Here is a 16,817-nt window from a genome sequence, read left to right on the forward strand (position 1 = left end):
TGTGTTGGACTTTTCAAGTAATTAAATGTCTTTTTTTTATTATATTATATTAAAGTTTAATATTTTGATAATAATCATATATGTTGGACTTTTTAAGAAATTTTTTTTATGTTTGTTCTTAATGCATTAAAGTGTTATTATGAGGGATAATAATCATATGTGTTGGGACTTTTCAAGGAATTCATATGTGTTGGATTTTAAAGAATTTTTTTTTATGCTTGTTCTTAATTCATTAAAGTGTTATTATGAGGGTAAGACTTGGGAGTTGAGAGAAGTTAATAAATGTTAAGATTTTTTTTTTTAAAATCAAAAAATCAAGAAATTTAGATTTAGAGATTGAAACTCCCACAAGGGGGTTAAAAACCCTTTTGTTTGATATATAGTATATATAGTATAGATATATATATATATATATAGATAATAATAATGACAATAATAATAAAAACTAACAAATAGATAAACATTATTGAAGAGTAGAATTTTCTTGGATTTTGTATTTTTCTTATCCATGCAAATGGATACTGTTATTATTTTCACAAGCAAGGTGAGCCCCTTCCAAGAGTTATAAATATGGAGGTACTTGGCACACCCATGGCATTCACTTCCCATAGTTGTATAGATATACAATAGCTTACATACACAAGTTACTAGAGTTCTACCCATGGCTGCATCTTTTTCTGTACCTTCTATGGTAAGATATCTATAGTTTTCTTTTCTGTTATTCTGAATCATAGTTCTCTTTCTTTTCCTGTTGAAAATATGTTCATGTTTACGCTCCTGTTTATTTCGGCAGAAAAAATGTTCTGTGCCAAAAATGTTTTCTTGTGTTTTGTTCTAGTTTCAAAAATGCTGAAAATTAAGCTTAACTCACTCAAATTCGATTGAAAATTTCTCCTAATGATTGACCACTGTGTGGACAGATTATGGAGGAAGAAGGGAGGTTCGAATCAGAAGTAGCAGAGGTGCAAGCATGGTGGAACTCCGAGAGGTTCAAGCTCACTCGCCGCCCATATTCAGCCAGAGACGTCGTGGCTCTCCGTGGCAACCTTAGACAAAGCTATGGCTCCAATGAGCTAGCCAAGAAGCTATGGAGGACACTCAAGACCCACCAAGCCAATGGTACTGCCTCAAGGACCTTTGGTGCACTAGACCCTGTCCAAGTGACCATGATGGCCAAGCACTTGGACACCATTTACGTCTCCGGTTGGCAGTGCTCATCGACCCACACGAGCACCAACGAGCCTGGACCAGACCTCGCTGATTACCCTTACGACACTGTCCCAAACAAGGTCGAACACCTCTTTTTTGCCCAACAGTACCATGACCGAAAGCAAAGGGAGGCTCGGATGGGGATGACCCGGGAAGAGAGGGCTAGAACCCCTTATGTTGATTACTTGAAACCAATCATCGCCGATGGGGATACTGGATTTGGCGGTGCAACAGCCACTGTCAAGCTGTGTAAGCTTTTTGTGGAGCGCGGGGCTGCTGGGGTCCACATCGAGGACCAGTCGTCCGTGACTAAAAAATGTGGACACATGGCGGGTAAAGTGGTTGTAGCGGTTAGCGAACACATCAATAGGCTTGTGGCTGCTAGGCTGCAATTTGATATTATGGGGGTTGAGACGGTACTTGTGGCTCGTACTGATGCGGTTGCTGCCACTTTGATTCAAACCAATGTGGATACCAGGGATCACCAGTTCATTTTGGGCTGCACTAACCCAAATCTGAAGGGTAAGAGCTTGGCTACTCTTCTTGCTGAAGCTATGGTTGCTGGGAAAACAGGACCAGAGCTTCAATCCATTGAGGATAATTGGCTGTCAATGGCACAACTGAAGACATTTTCAGATTGTGTTGTTGATGGGATCAAGAACTTGAATGAAAGTGAGGCTGAGAAGAGGAGGAGATTGAATGAGTGGATGAATTGTTCTAGTTTCGGAAAGTGTCTTTCGAATGAGCAAGGCAGAGAGATTGCTGAGAGATTGGGGCTTCATAACCTCTTCTGGGATTGGGATTTGCCAAGAACAAGAGAAGGGTTTTACAGGTTTCAAGGTTCTGTAATGGCGGCAATTGTTCGTGGGTGGGCTTTCGCTCCCCACGCTGACATTATTTGGATGGAGACTGCTAGCCCTGACATGGATGAGTGCACCAAGTTTGCACAAGGGGTGAAATCAATGCAACCCGAAATCATGTTGGCTTACAATTTATCTCCTTCTTTCAATTGGGATGCATCGGGGATGAACGATGTACAGACGATGGATTTCATTCCTAGGATTGCCAAGTTGGGGTATTGTTGGCAGTTCATTACACTGGCTGGTTTCCACGCTGATGCACTGATTGTCGACACATTTGCCAAGGACTTTGCTAAAAAGGGAATGCTGGCTTATGTGGAGAGGATTCAGAGGGAGGAGAGGAGCAATGGAGTTGATACATTAGCCCATCAGAAGTGGTCTGGTGCAAATTACTATGACAGGGTTTTAAGGACTGTCCAGGGAGGTATTACTTCCACTGCTGCCATGGGAAAAGGCAAGTTTCACCCTCCCATCTCACATTTCTTTATTCATCAAATACATAAGGCATTTAATCCTATGGGATTTCATTTAAATTCACTCGAATATGCGTGGTTTTTCGAATCTATCATGTATTGGATTTATTGGTATGAATTGTATATTGCTAACATGAAGTGTGCAATACATTTTGTTATGTTTTGTTCATTCAGGAGTGACTGAGGAGCAGTTCAGAGAGACGTGGACTAGGACAGGAGCTACAGATATGGGTGATGGCAGTGTCCTGATTGCCAAGTCCAGAATGTGAGAAAGCTATTCGAGATTGGTGATAGGGGGTTTGAGCTTGGGAAATTTCTCTTGTTTCAACTTGGAACCCAAAGTATAATAATCATGTCTTAATAATTTTCATTGGGGATTGTGTCATTTTGGGCATTTTTAAGCCCATGTTAGTTATCGTTGTGGTTCTGTGAGAACTTCATTGAGGGAGAAATGTTGTTCACATCTATAGTATTTTGAGTTTATGTTGAGTACTTCAAATATGTTGTACCAAAACTATTTGGACTTCCTTTGCTTTCATCTCTACCTTGAGTTCATTTACTTGTATGAATGAATGTCATTAACTGGAAGTAGATCAATTTGGTGGCAATACTTGAAAGGGAAAACATAATCACAAAGACTTCCACCATATAATAGTGTTCAATACTTGATCATTGCCGGTTAGAAGGATAATAATTTGTGCACTGACATTAAGGTTTTAATAAAATCAATTGTTAGGACTAACCATTGTTGTTTTTATTTTCTCTTAATGTTATTTTGCAATCTTTTGAAGCATTTTGTTTGGAACAAAGAATTGGGAAAAAGATGAAAGAGTTTGAACTCCTTCACTTATCATGTGAAATTATATACAGAACACAGTAAAAGGAGCATAGATTACAAAAAGGCTCCGCGAGACTGCTTGGGCATTCTTATAGGCCATTTAACCACAAGCTTCTGTAATGTTCGTAATGCATACGTGATATATACTTCTCCAAAAATGCAGAATATGTAACCTGTTTGCACCCCACAAAACTTCTCCAAAAATCCAGAATCTGTAAATTGTTTGCACTACCACAAAACTTCCAGGCTATGGCTTTTGCAACAAAATTTGAGGATATTATGATATTCCTCTTGATCATGCGGCATCCAAGATGCACTTGCTTAGCCGAAGTTTGATTGTCACATGCCATCAATCAAATTAGTTAACAAGTGTTCGAAATTTTGAGCCCTAAATAGAGTTTCAGTAATATAGCAAGGATTAAAAAAAAAAAAAAAGAAGTCAAAACATCACATCAATGGAGTGAGGCTCACCTCTAAAGCTCCTTTTGGTGTTAAATAGATTAAATTAGTTAGTGAGAGGGTAATTTATATAAAAATTGGGCCGAGCTGGGTGATGGGCCGTTCTATGGGCCACAGTAAAAAGGGCTGAGTAAAAGAGCTTTGCAGTTAGCCCGATTCAGAAAGAGCTTTGTAATTAGCTCGGTCCAAGAGAGCCTTGTATTTAGCTCGGTCACCGCTGTTAGAGTGGTGGCAGTTAGCTCGGCCACACTCTTCTGGGCCGAAGTATTTTGAGTTTTTCTCAGGACCTTGCTACGGTTTAACTCGATCCAATCTCGTTATGGTTAGCACGGTCTCAACAGGAGAAGCCGATGTACACGCAATAAAAAGGAAGAACCGAGCTAGGTAAAGCTCGGTCATTTCAGCCAGTATAGCATGGCTATGATAGCTCGGTCGTTTTGTCATACCACCGAGGTAAAACCATGTCACTTGGTTTAAGCAGTGAGGGGGGTGTTGAAGGATAAGCATTATCTTTCAGGAGTGTGATTCCTAGGAGGACTCTGCGTGGAGGAATAAGAGTCCTACTAGGATTGTGCTACGCGGAACCTATAAAATCTCATAACATCACCTATGGAGAGGTAACACAACTTTGATTCTCGAATACACAGAGCTTTTGTCTATTTGTCTATTTTGTTGACTTAGGCATAGGAGAGGTATCCGGCACACACCCGCCGGCTAGCTCACGTTTGTGTTTTCAGGGAGTAAAGCGACGACGTTTGGAGGAGCCCGGACTTGATCAACAAGATTATACGAGAAGATTATTTCTTGCTCGTACAATTGGCGCTGTCTGTGGGAATCACAGAAAGAACAAAACCTCTTGATCAAAGTTTTCCTCGCTAGATTAAACGCAATGGCGCACAATGAGGATTTACCGCAGTCCGCCATTGACGGGCAAACCCCAGAAGGAGGTGGGAGGCACGAAGGTTTGCCTTCCATCCCTCCCATGGCAAATTTAGAGCCCCAGCGACAGAACCCCCGGAGGGATGCAAGGGGGAGGCGGGGTAATAGCCCCCGTCGCTCATCAAGTACTGATAGGCAGAGGCGGAGAATCAACCCTCAAGTTTTGGAGGATCGGGTAAAGGAGCAGAACGAGTTAATCAAGAAGATAGCGGTGGACATGGAATTGATGAAGTGCCAGATAAAAGGGAAAGGGGTGGCGACAGGAAAGGGACGCAAAAGCAATACGCCTCCTTGCCACTCCGAAGATCGTGGTAGGCATACCACGCCATTGCAAACAGAGGGTAGGAGCCTCAGGACAGGCGACACTCAATCAAGGACTTCCAGAACTCGTCACTCTAGGTCTGAGAGAACGAGATCATTGAGGTCTTACACTGAGGGAAGCACCTATCGGCCCTCACATACGCACCAGACATCATCCAGGCAAACGGAGTTGCCTAGATTGTCCGACTTACGGACTGTGCTTGAAGAAAGGGCACGACGGAAGGAGGATGCCAGGGCACGCGACCCGCACAGAATTTCAGCCCTTCAGCGGTTGGCTCCTCGGACGCATGGAAGAGTCGAGGTAGGGATGCCAATACCGCACCTTGCCTACGAACCAACAGATAAAGCATTGGCAAGGCTACATAGCTCGCCGTTCGTTCTGGCGATTGAGAATGCATCCTTACCTTCAGGCTTCATCTAGCCTAAATTTATGGCTTACGAGGGGAAGATAGACTCTTACATGCACCTAAGCCACTTTTGCCAAGTCATGGCAGTATACTGGTGGAACGAGGCTTTGATGTGCATCCTATTCCCATCCAGCCTTGGTGACCTAGGTTTAACCTGGTTCGAAAGGCTACCAAAAGGCAGCATAACCTCCTGGGCGCAATTAGCAGAGGCGTTTGTGACAAGGTTTAGAACGAACACCAAGATGCCAGTAGAGATCGATCAGCTACTCTCTATTGACATGGGCGACAAGGAGACGTTGAGATCCTGCAATAGTCATTATTGGGAGACCTTCAACCAGATAGGAGATTGCCCCACAAATCTCGCCATCGCGTAATACAAAAGGGGTCTTCCGGTCAGAAACAGGCTGAGGTACTCAATTACCATGACGCCCCCCCTCACAATGGACGCCTTAATGGAGAGGGTACACCAGCACATTCGGGTGGAGGAGGATAGCGCCCGTGCTAAAACGAAGTCTGGTACAATCGCAATACCAGATAAAAAGACTTCGACAAAAGTTAACGTAGTAGAACGTCCAAGCAGAAACGGGAGAGGCAGGCGGGACAACGGAGAGGACCACGATAAAAGGTGGTTGAGAGTCCGCACTGCCATTACCACGGTGTTCAAAAAACTGATCTGTCGGATTCTCAGTGAGATACGCGATGAACCTTTCGTCAGATGGCCAGCTCAATTGGGAGAGGTACAGAAGGACTATGACGAAAGATCCTGGTGCACCTTCCATAAGAAAAAAGGGCACCACACTGAGAATTGCACGTCGTTGAGACAGCACCTAGAGGAGTTAGTGGCAGCTGGGCACCTTGACCAGTACATAGAAGGAGGGACACAGCTAGCCTCCCAAAACCACGATCACCCAGACGGAACACCGATCGATGCCCCACCTCAAGGCGTGATTAACGTAATACATGGGGTATTCGAACCTGAGCGAGTATGTGAGCTCAGGGGAATGATAAAGAAGGCTGAGCACTTAAGGGAGGTATTATGTGCGCAGCCCACCATTAAAAAGGGAGAACAAAGGCCACGAACGTCATGTCTTTTTCAGACAGAGACTTGGCAAGGATATATTGCCCTCACAATGATGCACTGGTCGTCACTCTCCGCATCAAGGATTACGACGTCAAGCGAATTTTGATTAACCAAGGGAGCTCAGGTGAGATAATATATTACGAAACCTTCAAACAACTGAAACTGGAGGACAAAGACTTGGCACCTGCCGTATCTCCCCTGATCGGATTCAACTCAATGCTAGAGTGGCCAGTCGGCAAGATTATCCTCCCAATCAGAGCAGGAAGTATGACGAAACAAGTGGAATTCTGGATATTGAAAGTCCCTTCCACTTACAATATAATCTTGGGGAGGACATGGTTGCATGCCATGCGATCGATAGCGTCAACCTACCATCAAGTAATGCGGTTCCCCAACGAAGCCGGAGTAATTGAAGAGGTCTTTGGAGACCAAATTATGTCCAAGCAGTGCTTCGTCACAGTAAATGGCAGCCGAGCTGCCAAAGGGTTTGTTTAGATGGTGGAAGAACCTGAGAGCAATGAATTGTTTGCGGATGTTGGCAAAGCCGCTAAACAGAAGGCAGTGGAAGGCTTGGTACAGGTAAGAATAGATGAAAAGGACCCAAAAAAGTTCTTTTTGCTTGGCTCATCTATGTCCAGCACCGAGAGAATAGAGATCATGGAATTCTTGACCTCCAATATCGAAGTATTTGCCTGGACGCCATATGGCATGCCTGGCATTGACCCAAATTTCATCTGTCACCAATTGAATGTCTACCAAACTACAAGACCAATCATACAGCGCACTCGCAGATCAGCACTCCACCATGTTGAGATAGTGGCGGAAGAAGTGGGAAATCTTCCAGAGGCAGGAGCTATCAGAGAGGTGCACTATCCCAAGTGGATATCCAACACAGTAGTGGTGCCAAAGAAGAATGGAAAATGGCGTATCTGTGTGGACTACAAAATAGTCAACAAGGCATGCCCAAAAGACAGCTTTTCCCCTGCCACGGATAGACCAACTGGTAGATCTAACGGCAGGACACAATCGACTTCGCTTTCTTGATGCGTACAGAGGTTACCATCAGATCGCTATGTATGAACCAAACCAGGAGATCACATCCTTTATAACGCCAAAAGGACTGTATTGTTACAAGGTCATACCCTTTGGCCTAAAAAATGCAAGGACAACATTCCAGCGGATGATCACCAAGATGTTTAAGCCATTGTTAGAAAGAACAATGGAGGCTTACATAGATGACATGGTGGTCAAGAGCAAGGATGAAAAGGACCATCTCAGGGACCTAGGTGAAATGTTCCAGATCCTGAAGAAGAACAAGTTGCGCCTTAATGCTTCCAAGCATGCGTTTGGCGTAGGATCAGGCAAGTTCCTAGGCTTCCTGTTGACCAACTGTGGTATAGAGGCAGACCCTTCTCAGATCAAAGCAATTCAAGATCTAGAGAGGCCCAACTCAGTAAAAGAAATACAGCATCTCACCGGTATGGCAGCCGCGCTAAATCGGTTCATAAGTCCGCCGTCAGACAGATGTCGACCATTTGTTCAAGCATTAAAGGCCAAGTTTGAGTGGGATGAAGAATGCGACCGCGCCCTAGAAAGTTTGAAGGAATACATGTTTTCTCCATCGCTGCTAGTGATCCCAATACCTGGAGAAGAACTATTTTTGTACCTGGTAGTTTCTCAGTACGCAATTAGCGCAGTGTTGGTCTGAGCGGAAGGAATCCAAAATCTGCCCATCTTTTATGTCAGCAAGACATTGCTGGGCGCAGAAACCAGGTACTTACCATTGGAAAAACTGGCCTTAGCCTTGATGATGGCCTCAAGGAAGTTGTCACACTACTTTCACGCCCACACTGTAATCGTCCTCACAGCTTTTCTATTAAAAGCTTTGTTCGAGAGGGCGAACTTTTCTGGGTGAATCTTGAAGTGGACGGTGGAACTGGGACAGTAGGATATCAAGTTTTAACCCAGAATCGCAATAAAAGCCCAAGCATTGGCAGACTTTGTGGCAGAATTCACCCCAGGAAGCCATCACATCTGCCCAGTTGACTTGACTGGTGCCACCAAAATGGGGATGGAAAGCGCCGCAGGAAGCGCACAATCCCTGAATCGGGATACCCAGCCACATCCCAGGACAGACCAGAGTGAATAAAAGGAGGGAGAAACAAACCATGCTACACCAAGCAAAGACCAATCAACAAATACAGACTTGGTGCAATCAGATAGCGAGGGACAAACAGTAAGTGTGGACTTTGAAGAAAATACCAGCAACACTCAGGACCCCAAGGCATCATCCGATCTCTCTAATTGCTGGAAGCTGTTCGTTGGAGAGATGTGGAAGCTCTTTGTGGATAGAGCGTCCAATAGGCACAGTGCAAGACTCGACATAGTCCTCATCTCACCAGATGGCCTAGTAGTGGAACAAGCAGTCAACCTTGGCTTCCCAGCATCAAACAACGAAGCGGAGTATGAAGCGCTTCTGGCAGGACTAAAATCCGCACTCTACATGAAGGCTACCGAGCTAATGGTTTACAGTGACTCACAACTGGTGGTAAACCAAATTTCAGGCGACTACGAAGCAAAGGATGAAAGGATGGCTAAGTACCAAGAGTTAGTCAGAAAAGAGATCATGAAGTTCAAAGTAGTGCGGATAGAGCAGATTGGCAGAGAAGAAAACAGCAGAGCAGACGAACTAGCAGGTTTTGCTTCGATGGCAGATACATCCATCCCACATCCTCTACTGATCGACTTCCTACCCAGACCAAGCATTGAAGAACTTGAAGTAGAAGAAGTATGTTGCGTCGAACTAGGCCCTTCTTGGATGGATCCCATCATAGTGTTCCTAAAAGACGACATTTTACCCGAAGAGAAAAAGGAGGCCAACAAAATAAGAACAAAGTCACATCGATTTTGGCTCTCCTCATCAATGGCCTTGTACAAGAAATCCTTCATAGGACCTTGCCTAAAGTGTGTCCATCCCAGCAAGGTCGAAGCATTTCTGTTCGAGATTCACGAAGGCGTATACGGAAGCCACCAAGGGGGGAGATCATTGGCTTACAGAGCAATTTCGCAAGGATATTGGTGGCCTTACATGCAAGTAGATTCAGAGAAGTATGACAAGAAGTGCGAGAAATGTCAGAAGTTCGCACACCAAATACATCAGCCAGCCAGAGAGCTTTTACCCTTAACTAGCCCATAACCCTTCACAATGTGGGGTTTGGACATAGTAGGACCACTTCCGATAGCACCCGACAACAGAAAGTTCTTTCTCATAGCAGCAGACTACTTCACAAAGTTGGTGGAAGCAGAAGCACTAGCATCAATAAAGGAGAAAGATGTGAAGAAGTTCGTCTGGAAAAATATCATCACTCGGTTCGGCATACCCAAGGCGATAATATTAGACAACGGCACTCAGTTCGACGGCAAAATTTTTAGAGGCTTTTGTGAATAGTACAAGATAGAATTCTACAACTCTACACCGGCATACCCCCAAGCAAATGGCCAGGCGGAAGCATCCAACAAGGTCGTCTTAGATGGATTGAAGAAAAGGTTAGAGAAAGCAAAAGGCAATTGGGCTGAAGAGCTTTCTCATGTTTTATGGGCTTACCGTACCACACCTCGACGATCAATTGGAGAAACGCCATTCTCCTTAGCCTACGGCATGGAGGCAATAATCCCACTGGAAATTGGCCTCCCCACCATCAGAAGCAAAAATTTCGATCCAGACTTAAATGAAGCCATAGCATTGGAGCTCGACCTTGCAGAAGAAAGAAGAGAAAGAGCACCGGTTCACATCACCTCAGACCAACAGGAGTTATCCAGAAAATACAACAAGACCGTACATCCAAGGCAATTCAAGGTTGGAGATTGGGTACTACACAAAGTAATGTGAAACACCCTAGTGCCCGGAGACGGAAAGTTAGGGCCCAATTGGGAAGGACCTTACAAAGTGGTTGGGTTAGCAAGAAAAGAGGCATACAACTTGGAAGACGAGGACAGCAAAGCCATTCCCAGGCCATGGAACACTGCCAATCTCAAACTATTTTATTTTTAGCTTTCTCTTTAGACATACTTGTCATTTTTCTTTTCCTCAATAAAACAAGTAGTTTTATTTTCAGTATAATTGTTTTATTCTGTAAAAGTTATTTTCGTGAGCTAGGGGCAACAAAAGCATAGTTTGTCGGAATAACCAACTTTGCGCTCTCTTCAGCTAGGATTAGGATCGGGGCTGAAGAGGTTGGCTAGAAAAACCAACAAACACTTCTCCTAAGCCCTGGATAAGGATCCAAGCTGCAGGACGTTTGGCCGGAAAAACCAAACACTTTACTCTAGGTTGGCAGGAATAACCAACTTAGAGGTTGGCTGGAAAAACCAACACCCCTCCTAAGCCTAGGATAAGGATCCAGGCTGTAGGACGTTTGGCAGGAATAACCAAACACTTTACTCTAGGTTGGCAGGAACAACCAACTTAGAGGTTGGCTGGAATAACCAACACCCCTCCTAAGCCCAGGATAAAGATCCAGGCTGCAGGACGTTTGGCAGGAATAACCAAACACTTACTCTAGGTTAGCAGGAATAACCAACTTAGAGGTTGGCTGGAAAAACCAACACTTCTCCTAAGCCCAGGATAAGGATCCAGGCTGCAGGACGTTTAGTCGGAATAACCAAACACTTTACTCTAGGTTGGCAGAAAAAACCAACTTTGAGCTCTCTTCAGCTAAGATTAGGATCTAGACTGAAGAGGTTGGCTGAAAAACCAACACTTATTGTTCTTTAGCCGAGATAAGGATCTAGGCTGCAGAGGTTGGCTGGAAAAATCAACACTTATTGTTCTTCAGCCAAGATAAGGATCTAGGCTGAAGAGGTTGGCAGGTATGGCCAGTTAGATTGCGAAGTTAAGACCGGGATAAATATCTCGGCCAGAGAATTTACTTCATTTAGATTATATCATAGAAGTAAACCGAACAGACAGTTTAGGAAAACAAAAGATGATTTTATTGATAATGCAAAGCCAAAGTACAAAAGATGGGGCCTTAGCCCAGTTACAAATTCTTTTACTAGACAAAAAAGAAAAACTAGGAAAAAAGATCGTTTAGGTCGGTGTCCAAAACAACCCGGTCTTCACCCAGAGGTAGCTCGATTATTGCAAGCACCTTTTGGTTTAGCTCGGTTGGAGGCACCACATCAGACACTGCAAGTAAAGGTAGGATGGAGACCACTGGAGTTGGGGAGATAGACTGGCGACCGGGCTGGGTGTTATCTTCTGGAACAGCATGTTCGTTCTCCTCTTCTAGAAATTTTTGCTGAATGGCGGCAGCGTACTCTGCCATAGAGCTTGGAATGAAATATGGAGGAGGGTTGAAGACCTCAGTCTCTGGGCTATGATCGAGCTACGCCACAGCCGCCGTCCATCCACACTTGAAGAAAAGATCTTTTGCAGCTTCACATTACTGGATGTAAGTGGCCTCCCCTTCCTTGTAACCGCGGTCTTCCGCGTCCTCAACCTTCTTCTCTAGCTCGGCTATCTCTGCATTCTTCTTGCCTTTAAGCCTGGCAAGCTCGCGCAGATATTTGCCTTTCACCACGGCCGCAGCCTTTTTCTTATCTGCTTCAGTTGAATTGACTAGGCCAGTGAGTCGGGCTACTTCAGCCTGTAGCTCGGCCATCTTTTGCTGAGATTCTTTTAGTTCGGCCATTTTTTCATTGACCTTTGCTATGGCATGCCTTGTAGTTTTTCGAAGTTCCAACACGCGTTTGTGGGCAATGTGGTTCTTCTGTAAGGCCTGCGAGAGGAAGGAGACAGCATTGAGCAGGAACCGAGCTAAAAGATACTGAAATTTGGAGAAAGAAAAAGAGAACTTACCAGCACCATTGACTTAGAAGCCGAGCGAATGGCCTTCAGCTCAGTAAAATGATCGTGGTGATCCATATCGGCTGGAAGGCAGACGCTCTTGGCCAGATTAAAGGCCAGCCTTTGGTCTTTTTTCGCGACCACTGAGTCGGAGTCAGTGATAGCGCGGTTCTTGTAGGTAACCCTAGGCACCCACTTGGAAGAGCTAGCTCGTTTAGAACGCTCCGGTTGTGGGCTGGGCGGTGTGGATTACGGAAGCACAGTGTCTTCTTCATCAAGGAGGCGCGGCTCGGTCGTGGAAGTCCGGGCGCGCTTGTCTGGCCGAGATGAAGAAGGCTGTGTGGTTGGCAGGGCTATCACGGTCTCTTGAGGTTGGCTGACTGGTGGTACCTCGGCCTGGTTTTTTTCGGTTAGAAGGGCCCTTACTGCTCTTTTCTTGGCCATCTCTTGCTTCGCAGTCAACGGGATCAAGTTGATTTATGGAAGGGAAGGATCAGGTTCTAGGGACGGCTCTAAGAGGAAATCGATCACCCTGGTCTTCCTACGGCTACTATATCGGTAGGTCGGTTCAAAATTCAGTAGCTCGGCCCAGCTCCTGTTTGGGTATCGGAGTGCGGCGCGAAGTGTGTTCAGGTTGGAGTAGCTGTACTGGGACTTGAGAAAGTTCAAATCTGCATGAAGGAATGAGACAACAGTTAGTACGGTTAAAAGTAAATACCGAAGTAAGAGAAAGAACATGAAATTGGGCTGAGGTAGTTATACCGGCGACTCCTTTATTCCAATTAATTCGGTTGCCCGGGATCTAGGCTTCGTGGTCTTCAAAGTTCCCAGAAACCCAGAAGAAATCAATATCGTTTACATCCTTATCCGGGGTATTCTTTATTATCTTTTCACGCCGGCGCCTTATTCTTAAGTAGTAAACCCACCCATCTTCATTTGATCCTATAGAATATTGGTAGAAGAGCTCGGCTAAACCGAAATTAAGGCTAGCCCGGTGGTTTAGCTCGGCAATGCTGTTTATTATGCGGTAAGAATTGGTGGAAAGCTGGGTTGGACAGAGGTTTGTTTGTTTGAGAAATTTACAGAGGAGGGGCTGTACAGGGAATCGCAGTCTAGTTTCTACAATAGAAAGAAGGGTGAAGGGAACAAAGCCTTGGTTTCCCCAGGGTATGATATCTAGGTCGGCTAAGGTAAGGTGGACATCGTCAGGAATGTTAAAGTCCATTCGGAACTCGGCCATAGCCCCTGGTGAGTTTACCAAAAATCTGTATTTCCTCATGTGATCTTAAGTTATGATTAAATTAGCTGAAGTGTCAGCTCGGTCGAGAAATGACGTTGAGTAGCTCGGTTGAGCGTTCTAAAGAGTGCCTGGCCAACCTAAGTCTACAAAGTGAAAAAGAAAGGTGTTAAGCACAAAGCGTAGGACCGTGCTACAAGAAACAAAGGCAAGATAAATGAAGTCCTAGCTCGGCTACACGGGATGCAATCCAGTCTTAGCTCGGTTTGAGCAAGGGGCTTTTTAACCCGGTTGAGCGTTTTGGGGCAGCATTCTTAGTTCGGTTTGGACTAAGGGAGCTGGTTTAGCCTAGGTTGTAGCTCGGTCGGCGGTTGAGGCTATTTGGCACACTACTGCGCGAACCTAAGGTAGTTCGCTAGCTCGGCCAGTAAAACACAAGGTATTTACATTTATTGAAACTACAAGTATGACATGAAGTGTTAGTTCGGTTTTTTAGTTTGGTTGGGTTCGCACCTAATACAAACAGCTTCCTAGTTCGGTTGGAGTGTGATTTTGGATCAAATACATCGTTCTTCAGATTATTCGTGAGTACAAGTGATTCTATTACATGGTTTTTCACAGAAAAATGGAAGCAAGCATGGTATATATTTTGAAAAACGTACGAACGAGCATGTTATATATTGCAAAGCAAGTGCAAAATCAACAAAAAGGAAATAGATTTGAGCAAACATACCAGTCAAGAATGGAGGAACTGGAGATAAAAATGGCACCAGGAGCAAAACACGAGTTTTTGCAGAAGCAGTATTGAGGAAATTTTAGAAAGTAGAGAGAGAAGAAGATGAATAGTGGTGTGTATGGTTCAAAGAGTAGGGTTTTTTGTGAAAAGAATGAATTTGGGCGGGACTGTTCAAATTTTGCGAAGTACGAAGACGGCGTGACAGCTACGCCAGGCGAATAACAGCTCGCCACGTGTCCTCAGAATGGGAAGCGATTCAGTTTTAGTACGATTGAAAAGACGTTTTGTAACCATACCAATCGCTAGCCCGGCGACATACTAGCTCGGTTAAAAGACTAAAGTTTTTTAGCTCGGTTGGAAAAAGATAATCCCTATCATACTGCGCAGATGGAATTAAGGGGCAATTGAGAGGGTAATTTATATATAAATTGGGCCGAGCTGTGTGATGGGCCGTTCTATGGGCCATAGTAAAAAGGGTTGAGTAAAAGAGCTTTGCAGTTAGCCCGGTCCAGAAAGAGCTTTGTAGTTAGCCCCGTTCAAAAGAGCCTTGTAGTTAGCTCGGTCCAAGAGAGCCTTGTATTTAGCTCAGTCACCGCTGTTAGAGTGGTGGTAGTTAGCTCGGCCACACCCTTCTGGGCCAAAGTATTTTGAGCTTTTCTCAGGACCTTGCTACAGTTTAGCTCGGTACAATCTCGTTATGGTTAGCACGGTCTCAGCAGGAGAAGCCGATGTACACGCAGTAAAAGGAAGAACCGAGCTAGGTAAAGCTCGGTCATTTTAGCCAGTATAGCATGGCTGTGATAGCTCGGTCGTTTTGTCATACTACCGAGGTAAAGCCATCTCACTTGGTTTAAGCAGTGAGGGGGGTGTTGAAGGATAAGTATTATCTTTCAGGAGTGTGATTTCTAGGAGGACTCTTCATGGAGGAATAAGAGTCCTATTAGGATTGTGCCACGCGGAACCTATAAAAGCTCATAACATCACCCATGGAGAGATAACACAACTTTGATTCTCGAATACACAGAGCTTTTGTCTATTTGTTTATTTTGTTGACCTAGGCATCGGAGAGGTATCCGGCACACACCCGCCGGCTAGCTTACGTTTGTGTTTTCAGGGAGTAAAGCAACGACGTTTGGAAGAGTGCGGACTTGATCAACATGATTATACGAGAAGATTATTTCTTACTTGTACAGTTAGATAATAAAAAAACTCAATTTATTGGTTGGAAATCAACATTTTGATGGTATTACAAAATGAGAGTAAACAGGAGAGACTATAGTTGTAATATAAATTTTTGTATCATTTCTTTTTCCTCATAATAAATTTCATACATCTGTTTTTTTTTGTTTTTTTTTTATTTTTTTATTTTAAATTTTAAAGAGAAAATTACACAAATAGTACCTATAGTTTGGGGCTTGTGTCACTTTAGTCCCTGACTTTTCAATTGTAACACATTTGATCTTAAGTTTTGAATCTTGTCCCAAATAAGAACAATTAAAGATACCATTGTTTAATTTCAAGGGCAAAGTTGTCAATTTAATAAAATATAAACTAATTTGACAAAAATAAATGTCAAAAAATATTTTTAATTCTTTAAAAATTATTTTTATCCACCAATGATAAAATTATGTAAAATTGATAAAAATTAATAAAAATTACATGATTAATTTTTTAAAATTAATTTTACATGATCATCATTCAAACACATAATAAAACTTAATTTGGTTAAAAAAATAAATAAATGTTTAAAAGATTTATTAATTTTACATAATTTTATTTTTAGTGGGTAGAAATAATTTTTAAAAATTAAAAAATATTTTTTTGACATTTATTTTTGTCAAATTAATTTATATTTTATCAAATTGACGATTTTATCCTTGAAAAATCTAATGATATCTTTAATTGTCCTTATTTGGAACAAGATTCAAAATTTAGAATTAAATGTGTCACAATTAAAAAATCAAAGACCAAAGTGACACAAATCCCAAACTATAGGGACTATTAGTGTAATTCACCCAATTTTAAATGCAAGCAATTAAGTTATGGGATGGCTTCTCTTCGGTTCTTCATTCAACTGGAGAAGTGTTGTTTGGCCCAATGGGCCTACTTTGGGGCTACGTTTCGAAAATTTGAATTGTTCATATCTTAGAATTTGTCAAGTACATCATCTTTACAAAAAATCAAGTCGATCAAATAACAAAAATCAGGTGTTCGGATCAGTTTTATATTAAAAAAATGAACGGTGAGAAAATAAATAATTCATATAAAATTGATCCGAACATGTATTTTTCGTTATTTGATCGACTTGATTTTTTGCATTGACGATGTACTCGACGAACTTTAAAATATCACTACAAAAAATTCGCTTTTTTGCGACGGTAAAATACCGTCGCTAATACCAAAGAAGCC

General features: G+C 43.2%; 1 protein-coding gene across 1 annotated transcript; it reads left to right on the forward strand.

Annotated features, from left to right (window-relative positions):
* The first annotated feature begins 526 nt into the window (after positions 1-526).
* Positions 527-3,082, forward strand: ICL (isocitrate lyase). Its single transcript, XM_028207568.2, has 3 exons — positions 527-691; positions 921-2,523; positions 2,717-3,082. Exons 1-3 carry the CDS (start codon positions 662-664, stop codon positions 2,809-2,811), a joined length of 1,728 nt encoding a protein of 575 aa, XP_028063369.2. The 5' UTR covers positions 527-661; the 3' UTR covers positions 2,812-3,082.
* Positions 3,083-16,817: the final 13,735 nt, after the last annotated feature.

The sequence above is a fragment of the Camellia sinensis genome, chromosome 8 (genome assembly GCF_055761805.1).
Source record: "Camellia sinensis isolate YWXY chromosome 8, ASM5576180v1, whole genome shotgun sequence".
NCBI classification, from domain to species: Eukaryota; Viridiplantae; Streptophyta; class Magnoliopsida; order Ericales; family Theaceae; genus Camellia; species Camellia sinensis.

What these genes read in the sequence shown, in the direction of transcription:
- ICL (XM_028207568.2), top strand. Translation starts at nt 662, where the DNA reads ATGGCTGCATCTTTTTCTGTACCTTCTATG. An exon ending in CTTTTTCTGTACCTTCTATG is followed by an intron (nt 692 to 920) that starts GTAAGATATCTA and finishes CTGTGTGGACAG; the next exon opens with ATTATGGAGGAAGAAGGGAG. An exon ending in CACTGCTGCCATGGGAAAAG is followed by an intron (nt 2,524 to 2,716) that starts GCAAGTTTCACC and finishes TTGTTCATTCAG; the next exon opens with GAGTGACTGAGGAGCAGTTC.